Here is an 11,849-nt window from a genome sequence, read left to right as displayed (position 1 = left end):
AAAAATAGGTCAATTTTAAATACCCCATTTTGGCCGTTGATAATTTGAAACTCTCGTGCATTCAAAATATCATACCCCGTTCTAGGAATTGACACTTAAATGGATACCCTGTTCTACTGGATCAGGCGTACTTCTGGTGCCTGAAGCCTTGTCTGTGGCCTCAAGAAAGAACAGCACCGAATTTCTGACTTTCATTTATCAAAGGAGCAAAGCCAGCATCACTCTATGCCATGTCTAGTAGTTTATCTGTTAAAACAATCCCCTCAAGATTACAATAATGTGTGAAGAACATCGAGTTAAGGTCAATGCCCTGTTTTGCATGCGCAGAATTTTACGCGTAATAAGCGCACGCGCGCGAGCACATCAACAAAATGGCGGCTTTTTTCTATGCGGCTTAGTCCGCGAGAGAAGTTAATTGTCACTTTCTCCTAAACGAGCCTGGTGACCTATCAATTTTTTCTCATATTTTGGGTGTAGCGATCAAATTCTTTCTGTAAAATGAAAACAGATCAATTCATGTGTTTGAAAAATAAATTATCGCTTAAAAAGTGTCCTTTGCCAGTACTCGCAGAGGAATATTATAAAGGAATTATATGGAATATACATGGTCGTCCTGCTCCTAAACGAATCTGGTGACCCCCCTTTTTTATTTCAAAATTTAAGTTCCCTTGAAGTAATAAACCAGTAGGCGAAGTTTGATTAAAAATCTATGTTCAGTTTTATTTCGGGGCAATGACCTTAATAAGTTGTATGCTACTACACCACGTACACTTTTACTGGCAACCAGTTGAAACAAAATACTCTCTACTGTCTGCTTGTCAGTTTCTTGACAGTCTCAATTAGATAACTTTTAACCAGGCACAGTCCATTGTTTTGTTTGAAATGAGACACCACTCAGCGCTCTTCTGGTTGATTCGCTTTCTCTGCAGCTGCCTAGAACATTTTTTGGGGTTGTTACAATTTCACAAATTCCCAGCAGTCAGGCAAAAAAATCCCGTCTTCCATGCTCATATTTTGGTGCATCCTGCAACCTGCTTCCTGGGGAGTAGTCAAATTCAATCCCGTCAAGATAGTTTGCATTTTCCCAAATCCTGCACCATATTTTGGTCAAATGTGGGATCCCAAAAATACCCTTCAGACTCTGTTGTTTCAATTGCACAAACAAAATTGAATAATAAACATTCCTTATATTCATTCTAACAGGAGATGCAGGAAAAAGCTAGAAAGAAGTGGTTATGCTGTGACCAATGCAAGCAGGTTGGTATAATAGAAAAATGCAGTGTGAATTAAAATCTTAGAATACATCTTCAGGGCTGCAAATAATTTTTTCTCTTGATAGGGCATGCGTCCGACTAAGTCACCATTTTGATCGGACAAAACAAATGTAACGTTGAACATCATATTGAGAAGGTAAGTCTTTACATGTGGTAATAGTCTGCATTTGAGACTGGTTCCATATAAAGTCTTCGTGCGAGCCTGGTGGCCCATCAGGCCAGAGCTTATCTCGGTTTCAGTACCATGAACTGATTTGGAGTATTTCTACTCTCCCCTCCACGCCCTGGATGCGATGCTAGTCCATTGTGGGATTACCCCCCAACATTAAATTTGCCAGTACCAATTTACACCTGTGTGGGAGGTGCGGTGGCCTAATGGTTAGCGCGCTTCGACTCTGAGTCGAACGGCCCGGGTTCGAAGCCTGGCCGGGGCGCTGCGTTGTGTTCTTGGGCAAGACACTTTACTCTCACAGTGCCTCTCTCCACCTAGGTGTATAAATGGGTACCGACGAATTTACTGCTGGGGGGGTAACCCTGCGATGGACTAGCATCCCATCCAGGGGGGAGTAGCAATACTGCTAGTCGCTTAATGCTACGGAAACCGGGATAAGCTCCGGCTGTATGGGCCACTAGGCTCGAAGCAGACTTTACGTTAATTTACACCTGTGGGTGATGCAAGTGCTGTGAGAGTAAAGTGTCTTGCCCAAGAAAAAACTAAGTTCCCCAGCCAGGGTTTAAACACGGACCACACAATCCAGACTCCAATGGACTGTGCCTCCCACATGGTTTCTATACACAGGGCTTGCAACAAGTAGACATTGATCTCATGCTTGGCAATTAACTTTTCATGCTCACTAGGTCGATAAGCAAGGGCCCAGGCAAGTCTTTTTGAAACACACACAAGGACTTTTGAAAACACACCAGGGGTACCCAGGGTGCCAGTTGCTTTATTATTCTTTGTTTGTGAGCAGTGCACAGGAAAAATAACAACACCTTCTTGTGTCCAGGGTACCCCAAGGGTTATCTTTATATAAAGGGTGTCTTTACAATGGTGAGACTGTTTTGTAAATTGTGGAGACAGCTTTTGGTTTTTAGAGGTACCTGAAGGGGTAAAATGGGAACTGGAATTTTGCAAATTTTCGCTGGGAAAATGGGACTTGGGTCACTGGTACTGGGATTTGGAAAATCGGGAAAAACAATGGGATAGGATTTGGACAAAATTTCGGCTGGGAAGGGGATTCTATAACCCCCCCCCCCCCCCAACCTTCAGGACCCTTTTACTAATTTATGCAACTAGCATTGAAGTTGAGGAAAAAGTTAAGTAGTGAGAATTAACAACGTCCCAAGAAACTAAGGGCTTGTTTACATGGAAGGCGGGTGCCCCCCGCTAACTGAGCTGCCCTGGGCGAGCCAACTGTTCATATCTTTCTTCGGCAGAAAACACATTCAAGCGTTTAAATGCTTGACGAGAAACCCGCCTTGCCATGGACCGCAAAAAAGTCGTTTTTTCTCTAAGGTCATTGAAAAAAGCGCTTATCGAAGGCGCGAAGTGCCGATCATCTCTCAAGCCCCGCAACATTGTCTCCAGTCCTCTCGCTCTCGTTCGAAGACTGAACGTGTTCTCAAAAGATACCGTGACTACCGTTTTGCAGTCTAGCCTTGCCAGGGCACCCTGTCTACTTGCCGGGGGCACCCTTCTAGGCAGGATAGCTTTTTGCCATGTAAGCGGTTATGCCTGGGCTATCCCGGCTTGCTGGGATAAGTCTTCACACATGATCCGAGCCAGGATTTGGACCAGTATTCCAGCCAGGATGTGGTTAGCCTAACTAGAGCTCCGGTTAGCCTAAATAGCACTCTGGTTAGCCTACTTTAGCTTAGGTTGCTTGCGGTTAGCTTGAGGGTTAGGATCCTAACTTGGATCCTGGCTTGAATCCTGGCTAGAATCCTGGCTCGGATCCTGGCTCGGATCCTGGCTCGCATCCCAGCTCGAATTCTGCCTCGGATCCTGGCTTTTTTATTAGTTTATATCTGGTTTTCCCACGCTGTGACACGCTTCAATGACGCTGTCTCAACTCTGGTAGAAGGGCTGTAAATTCTGCATGTAAAGGCGGGCTATGTTTCACCCCTCCATGTAAACAGGCCTCAAAATCAGTCAATTTGTCCCCTCTTCGTTTTGCCAGCGTCATCACGTTTTTGCGATGTTCTTTACGCGGAAAATTGGTCATTCATCTTGAAAGCTTCATCGATTTGCGTGACTAAATGGTATTCCTGGAACTGCATTTCGAAACACACAATTCCTAGTTATATTGTTGATAAAACAGTAAAACGCTTTAACCCAATTTGGTAGCCTTAACATAATCGCCTTCTGACTGCAAACGTAAAAGAATTTCACCCAACAGCTAACTACATGTACGCCCGAAATGTGCCCCCCCATCCCTTCCGTTATGCCCCACCCCCCTTTCCGAGGACACATTGTTGCGGACACAAATGTTGGCCCCCCCCCCCCCCCCCTTTTGGGAAATTTGGGGAGGGGTAGGTGGGCAGTTTCTTTCCCTGTTTGCCCGCGCGCGCAACATTTTGCGGACAAAAATTTGTGTCTGAGACAAAAAAATTTTGATTTTTTTTTTCAAAAAAAAAAAAAAAAGAACTGTATCCCCAACAAATGTTTCCCGGTTAGCGTATCGTAAAAACAAACATTTGTTTTTATTTGTGTCCCGCTCGTTTGCTCACCTGAGAAACATCACCAGCAGCAATGTGTCCTCGTTAAAGGTGCTATGTCACGGGGATTTCGCAGAGTTTTGTTCTAAATTGTTCTGAAATTAGTGTTAGGCAACTAAACCCACAGAAAAACATTATCTTTGAACATCTAAAGGAAGATATAACTTTAATTTGCGGATAGAAATCAAGCTACGGCTATAAAATATAAAATATAAGACGCGCGGAAACAACTTGAAAAAGTAAGCCTTACTTTTGTAAGTTGCACATTTCCATCCCAGCCATCCGAAGCCAAAGATGCTCGGTAACAGTTTCAGTGCTCTTTTATAGCAAGTTTTAATAAAAATGGAATATTAGTTTTGGTTTACTGCGACACAAATATATTTTTTTGGCTGTTCAAAAATCTTGTAAAATCCGTGTCATAGCCGCTTTAATTGCCCGGCTTTGAAAGCTGAATGAGGTTTATATTTGCATTTGCGATAAAGAGAGCCTAGAAATTCTGGGCTTGTATACAGTCAACTCTCTCTTAACGGACACCTCTATAAGACGGACACCTCCATAAGACGGACACCTGGTTATGGTCCCTGCCGTTTTTCAGTCATTTTACTGTAACAAAACTCTCTGTAAGACGGACACTTCTCTAAGACGGACAACGGACACTTTGAAACCGCCAACAGACAGGCACTAAAAGTTATTTTTTCGTGTATAATACTTCAAAACTTGTTATCGACATATAGCATAGCAGGTCAGCGCCTTTAGAATACCAAATTTACCAAAAATAATCCGCTAAAACGCATTACTTCTCTGCTTAAACTTGTAGATTTAGTTTTCTACTTACAGTATCACCGTTTGTTATTAACAAACAAGTCGAATCTCTGATATTATTTTTGTTCCACTTTATAGGTTTTGCTAACGTAAGTGACTAAAACAGACGTGTATTCGTTGTGCATAGCCGTTTAGCTTTATCGTCTCAAAATTTCTGGTGTCACGTTACCTCGACTCTCTATAAGGCGGACACCTCTATAAGACGGACAGTTGGGGCCGGTCCCGACGGTGTCCGTCTTAGAGAGAGTTGACTGTATCATTATTTCACAACCAGAGGAAATTCATTAGAATTGCAGATATATTTGTCACGTTATTAATAAATTATTCAAGAATTGCACGAGGAACGAGATGGCGAACGATGCTGAGTTTCAACGACGTTCTGTACTTTTTCAGGTGCAAAAATGTCTACCAAGTTAACGTTACTACAGTTGAAAATGGTTATGGTACAAGGTGTGCAAGACTGTGTGAAGCATTTGGTTTACAAGAACATGCGCTTTGTTTTGAAACGATGGCTAGGAGCGAACATTCAACGTGGAAGAATTTGAGGATTTGTTTCATTGAAAGGGCCTTCTTGAGAGGTAATTAGTTACGATTTATATTTATAATTGCCCTTGCTTTATACAACGATATAGTCAAATGAAAATGTATTTTCCAAGGCGATGTAAAATTTAAGTTACTTGAAATAACTCTTGGTTGTTGACATACTGACAGACAGTTTCACGGTTGCTGGGAATCATGGGTAATCGACCCAAGGATGGCGCCCTTGGACTTTAGTGTTATCATTTGCCAACTCATTTTCGTAAAAAAAAATATTTTGGATCTACAGCCTGTAAATTTTTAAGAGACTAAAATTTTGATGACAAATCCTGGGGTTATTTTTGTTCCATGTAAGCAATTTTCGGTGCTGATTTACTTTCTGGGATGATAAGTTGAGCCTATCGTGGGAAGGAATTATGTGTTTTAAAAATAGTTGAACTTATATTTCGAACGGATTTTGCGTCGGAAAGGTTTTAAGTGCACATAACAGTACTTGGTTAAACTCTTTAAACAGAACGATATGAAACACAAATAAGGTCTGCAGTAGTCATATGAACATCAAAACTCTCCGTTTCGACAAAAAAGGGGTGGGAGTGGATAAGATAAGATGAGATAAAATAACTTTATTTAAACATGAAATTTCCATCAGTCTTTGTTTTTTTTGAAAAAAAACTTTGCTGCCCCTACAAGGTTTATCGAATTTTGAAAGGAGATACCGTAAATATACAACTTCGTAAGGGGTTTTTGATGAGCTTATAAACAGGAGGGCTTATATTATCGTGGGGGAGCGGAGTTTCGAAATGAGCTACAGCAGCATTGATCAACATACATTTTTCATAAACTGGTTTAAATTAAGCTTTAAAACCATATTGGAACGATATTGGGGGAGGGAATTTATATCCGGGGCGGGGTCTTATTATTGGTCGTATTTTTTTTGTCAACAGATAGACGAGTTATAAGCGTGGGGGGGGGGGGGGGGGGGCTTATAAGCGTAATTTTACGGTATTAGAATTTCCAGAAGCTGTTTATCAAACCTCGGGCGCACCATTTTGATGTGACAACTTCCGGATGTCTTTGCGTTGTCCAGGCCACCAGTAGTTTTTGCATGCACTGTCTTTTCAAGTTGTCTTCAGTAACTTAAACACGAACGCGTAGGCGTAAGCCAGCTAGGGGGATCCGGGGGGCATGAACGCCTGGGAAAATGTGGATTTAAATTTCTCTCAGAGACTAGAAAATGCTTTTTGAACGACAGAATGTTGCAATTAAGAAACACCCAAAGTCGTTTTCCTTCTCTCAGTCGGAAGCTGTGGAATTGCTATTACTTTTGTCCTATACAAAACTAAATCAAAAATACATTTTATTACTAGCTACTAGAAACGGCGTCCACAAACGAAATTTTCTCATTAAGTTTTAATTTCTTTCTTTGTTATATATTTTTTTCTTGTTACTGTAAAAAAGGTAGTGGGGTGGGTGGGGGGGGGGGGGCTTCCCCAGTACCTCCCCCCTGCGCGGTCCCTGTCTTCTCGCGTCTCTCTTGATGTCGTGTGGTGTGTAAAGTAGGAAATTCAAAATGCTGTTGTGTACTTAGTACCTGAATCTACGTAAGAAATACTTGTTGTGTCAGCCTTGCCTAACCATCACTTTGTTCTTTGTACGAAGGCAGAACTGATTACATGGTGTCATCGGCTGGAGAGAGTATTGTGATTGACACAGACAGACACACAATGGGATTATCGTCTTCTACAAACAACAGGTTAGTGACAAAGTCTTGTCAACACTCGATCCCAATCCCCTCCCCCCACTCCCGTCTATGCAAGTGAGCAGATGCCAGCCTTGCCCGAGAAAGGGGCGACCGTCTTGGAGACTAAACGTTTTGGCACAGAGCATTTGATAGTTACTTTACTGGAAAAAAAAGACCATTATTGTGTTTGTATTGGTAATAGCATAAGCCTATCTGATGTCATTGCTCAGTGGACGAAAAGGTTGATCTTCTGAAATCCTCGCCCCCTAACTTCTTAAGACGATCTTACTGCTGGAAATTGTGGAGTAGGGTATACGCCTGTCCCAGCAAAAATAATTCTTACATTGTTTGATCAATTTGAAATTGATATGTTGAGGTAAATGTGAATCACCATAGTCAACGAAATGCTGACGTTTCGAGCGTTTGTCTTTCGTTTAAGCGAGGCTTAAGGAACCTTCACTCTTACGATAAGTCGACGTTAAATTGTTCGAAATATTGCCTAAATTTCCTATTTTACAGGACAAGCATAAAATATTTCCCGCGCGCCGCAATTTTGGATTTTATGACGTGTAATGGTTGCCGCTGTTGTAAGAAAGCAGACGATCTATTGTGTGAAACAATTGGGCAACCATTACACGTCATAAAATCCAAAATGGCGGCGCGCAGGAAATTTAAAAGCCTTTATATTTTCCACTTTTTGTTGCTATTAAATGTTATTTATCCCTTGTCTTGTAAAATTTGGAATTCTGGCATTATTTCAAACAATTCAACGGCAACTTGTCGTAAGTGTGGAGGTTTCCTTTAAGAATGGCGAGGCTTATAGCGTTTAAGTATGCTGTGAAGATGATCTGCTTCTGTGCAATTCCAAGAATGAAGGAAATCAAGAAAAAAAAAATGGATTCAAAATAAAGTGAACAGATTTCCTTGTAGTCTTCATCAAGTAACTCCGTGGATTAATTAAGGGAAAATTTTATTCGCCTTCTGGTTTATGCGATCGTACAATTCATCACCAAATGATTTGTATTCATAAACGTTATCACAGACACGTTACCGAGCATGTATTTACATATTAATTCTTGTATCTTTCCAGGACAATTTCAAGCAAAGAATGACAAAGAAGATACAAATCAACAAAACCAACCAACCGAGGAAAGAAGGACAACTTCAAACCTGGCGTTTTTTGGCGAGGTTAGTAGATTAGCTGTCATTAACGAACGAAGGTCGCGTATATAGTGTTACGAAACAAGATTGTCGGAAGAACCAGGACAGGACTTGCGTGCACTTGCGTTGACTATAGTCGAGATCGAATTTTCGCGCAAATCAACGCGTTTTTCACCGTTTGTGCACCCAACACAAGTCTTACAGTTTACTTCAAGTACAGAATTGCAACGCGCACAGTGGCATTTAAATGGCTTTTTTGACAACTTGCGTGTACTTGCGAGTAAACTTACGCAAGTTTAACTTGCGATTATTTGCGTTACCGTTTGGCCAGGGCTTAATACATACTTGTTTTGAAGTTTTGTCACACCAGAGATTATTTCTCTCTCCAGGAAATTTACAAGCATAGAATGGTGTCGGAAGAAGCTTCAAGTCAACAAAACCAACCGAGAAATGGAGGACAACTTTCAGCTTGGCGTTTCAGTTTTTGGCGAGGTTAGTAGATTAAGCCGTAAATTTGCTTCAACGAAGGTCGTATGTATTGATAAGAAATTGTCGGAAGAATAATACATATCTTGTTTTGAAGTTTTGACACACCAGAGATTATTTATCTCGCGGAACAGCTGGCCGAAATTATCAATGTTCTCTTTGATTTGTTGAGAATTTCTCAGTTGAAAATAACAAGAGCAAAGCTGTCACAACTAAAATTACGAGATGACCGTCTCCGTTGTCGCAGTGACGCATTTTGCAGAGGAATTAATTCTAACAGTCAAAAAACAAGAAAAAACAAGACCAAAGAAAGAAAAATTTTGAGTTTGCCCACAGTCAGTTTTAAAAGTGCTTGTTAATAATTTTTGTTTCCAAAATTATGATTGCTGCTGGCGATCGCTGAATATGTTTAATTTGGTTTAATTTTGCTTTATTTAATTATTTATCTTGCTGTGCGCCAAAAATATTCAATCTCGTTTTGCCGTTTACATAGTTTTCTGGTATTTCGTTTGCAACTTGAAAATTTTTGAACCCTTTAGTTATTATAAAACGCCTATAGAACCAAAACTTGATATGCTCGTCTGTAATATTGTATTTATTGATTTGTCGTTTTGCTTTTATTTTCAAACAGATGATGCTCCGTTCGTTTCAGACAAGAATCAAGCAAGAAATACCATCCAAGCGAAAGACAAGTTTAATTCGAGGTAGAATTCATAGTAACATAGCAAGAAGACTTTTAGCTTCAAGATCATTTAGAGACAAGAACGCAGCTAAGTTTCATTTCGTTTAAGGCCACTCGCTGAGTATTTTCAAGTTAAGAATTTTGATCTTTAGTGCTGTTTCGATTCTTTTTAATACGAAATAGTTATCAATTTTTTTGCGCAATATTTTCAATGTTAACATCTGTTTAATTTTTTAAAATTTTCCCGCCAAAAAACTTAGAAAAAAATACGGGCGCTCAAAATACGCATGCGCCATTTTTTTAATAATTGCTTCTTTATAAACATCTGTTTGAACTTTTTTATTTTCCCGCCAAAAGACTTAGAAAAAATGCATGCGCCAATTTTTTTTCAAAAAAAGAATATTTTATTCCAATGTGCTCTCTGCTAGTCAATAAAATGTAATTTACTTGTCTGCTCTCTTTGATTAATGTATTACTGCTTAAACAAGTCAATAAAGTGAACAGTTTTCTTTGTGATTTTTTATTGTCTTCAATAAAATATCTCAAACAATAAATACAAACAAGTCTTTATATTTTCAATTGACTTTATTCACTTCAAATATCCTTTAATTATAGTTAAGTAAAAATCAATTAATTAATAAAAAAGGTGTCAAGAGAAAATCTTCCCTATATATACTAAGTCTTTTGGCGGGAAAATTTAAGAAAATTTGCACAGCGTTTCCCCTGGCAACATTTTCGGCAAAAAATTCAAAATGTCTACCCTTAAAGATTTTTCGCCAAAAATTTGCAAACACCATCTCGTACAAAAAAAAATCCAAAATTTAACGCCAATTTCGTGTTGGACTTACAAAAAACGATACAATATTTTAGTTAAAATGTTTCCCAAAATAAAAAAATTGAATCGAAAGTTTTTTCTCCGGCAAACGTTTAAGTCTTTTAAAGTTTTTGTACGAGATAGTGTATACATTGTTAACTATAAAGATAGCAACATGGCATGCTATGTTCTGCACTGTGAAAAAACGATTCGTGTTTTTGCTTTGTCTCGTTAAACAGCAATAACCTAAGAAAACAGACAACATTTCACGGCGCCACTACCGATTCCACCGAAATGAAATCGGTAGTGATACCGCGAAACTTCCTCTGTTCAATCAGGTTACCATTTTCAAACAGTTTTAGGGTTTATAGAGTGCTTATAACTTGCCATGTTGCCTTGGATAAAAGACCTTTTCCAGCCGTCAATATTCGTTTGTAACACAGGAATAATTACACAAGAAAAAGAAATAAAATTCGTGGCCTAAGCAAAAGCGCAAGGTTGATTTATTTCTTGAAGTAAATTCAACTGTTGTTTTGGCCGCAGAGTAAAACAATTTAATTGCATGACTTAAGTTCTCTATTATTTTGACAACTTTTCAGCGTAAAAGTTTAAACGAAAAAACAAAAAAAAATTTCGATATTTAAAATACGCGACTTAAGCAAACACTTAGATGAAAATTTCCTGGAGCAAATTCAACTGTTGTTTTAGGCGCAGATTAATTGCTTGACTTCATGCACTTAAATTTTTGTGATAACATTCTACTAGCCGAGTTCAGATTTATTTTTAGCAGTATTTTCTACAATTGGAAACCCGGCTTAACGAATTTCTGTTTTGATTTCTAATTACTGATGTTTTGTCCTGTGTTACAACAAATGCCGACAAAAAAAGGTCTTTCTCCAATATATGAAGAAGTATAAAATATTAAACAAAACCCCGTGTCTGGTCCAAGGAAAAGAGGCGTTGTTCTGAGTTTAATCCCACCCTTAACACGAATTTTTGCTATTTAATCAACAAATGAAACATTAATTAAATAACGGCTATACAGACCACAATAAAGAAACCAATTTGTAATACTTCGCTTCATCTTTTGTATAAATTTGAGTCAACGAGAATAACATCTTCGCCAAACATTCAAATGTATTTTATCGTTGCCAAGTTAGTTCCTTGCTTATGTGTTTTATAGATAGCTCGTGGAAACTAATAAAAATGGTGTTCACAACAAACAACATCTTTGCGTTACTTGTGTACTACAATCAGAATTTTACAATTACATGCCAAGACAATTGAGCAAAAGCGTCTTTTGTTTTAAAAGGCTTACAAAAGCAGATCAAGATGTCCACAAGACTGTTTTAGTTCGCAAAATCAAAATTAATTAAACGAGTCCTTTTTTGTTATCACACAAAAAATATACCACGAAATAATAATAAAGTTCTTTTCATTGACTTGCATAACGGAACAGAATTAAAAAAAAAATTCACAAGATTGAGCAAGACAACTGAAGCAGATATTTTTTTGCGATCAAGATTACGTGAACTAAACACGAAAAGAGTTTCGACAATACTGTCAATTCAGAAAATAATAATTTGAACAAGGTAGTCATTTATGTTTGGTCTT

The 11,849-nt window shown here is 38.9% G+C and overlaps 1 protein-coding gene across 3 annotated transcripts; it reads left to right on the top strand.

Moving 5' to 3' along the window:
* The first annotated feature begins 5,157 nt into the window (after positions 1–5,157).
* On the top strand, positions 5,158–10,327 carry LOC144637849 (uncharacterized). 3 transcript variants are annotated; one of them, XM_078496936.1, is made up of 5 exons: positions 5,158–5,392; positions 7,011–7,104; positions 8,183–8,280; positions 8,643–8,745; positions 9,371–10,327. In XM_078496936.1, exons 3-5 carry the CDS (start codon positions 8,201–8,203, stop codon positions 9,527–9,529), a joined length of 342 nt encoding a protein of 113 aa, XP_078353062.1. In that variant the 5' UTR covers positions 5,158–5,392; positions 7,011–7,104; positions 8,183–8,200; the 3' UTR covers positions 9,530–10,327. The 3 variants fall into 2 exon arrangements, with proteins under 3 accessions (XP_078353064.1, XP_078353062.1, XP_078353063.1); XM_078496938.1 differs by having other exon boundaries at positions 8,183–8,234; positions 8,699–8,745.
* The last annotated feature ends 1,522 nt before the right edge of the window (positions 10,328–11,849 follow it).

The sequence above is a fragment of the Oculina patagonica genome, chromosome 14 (assembly GCF_052425735.1).
Source record: "Oculina patagonica isolate OP01 chromosome 14, crgOcupat, whole genome shotgun sequence".
Lineage (NCBI taxonomy): Eukaryota > Metazoa > Cnidaria > Anthozoa > Scleractinia > Oculinidae > Oculina > Oculina patagonica.
The sequence above is the reverse complement of the archived record's forward strand: the minus strand, read 5'-3'. Positions and strand labels throughout refer to the sequence as shown.

Coding starts and splice junctions, on each gene's coding strand:
- LOC144637849 (XM_078496936.1), top strand. CDS start 8,201: ATGACAAAGAAGATACAAATCAACAAAACCAACCAACCGAGGAAAGAA. Junction 8,281..8,642: donor ACCTGGCGTTTTTTGGCGAG/GTTAGTAGATTA, acceptor TTCTCTCTCCAG/GAAATTTACAAGCATAGAAT. Junction 8,746..9,370: donor GCGTTTCAGTTTTTGGCGAG/GTTAGTAGATTA, acceptor ATTTTCAAACAG/ATGATGCTCCGTTCGTTTCA.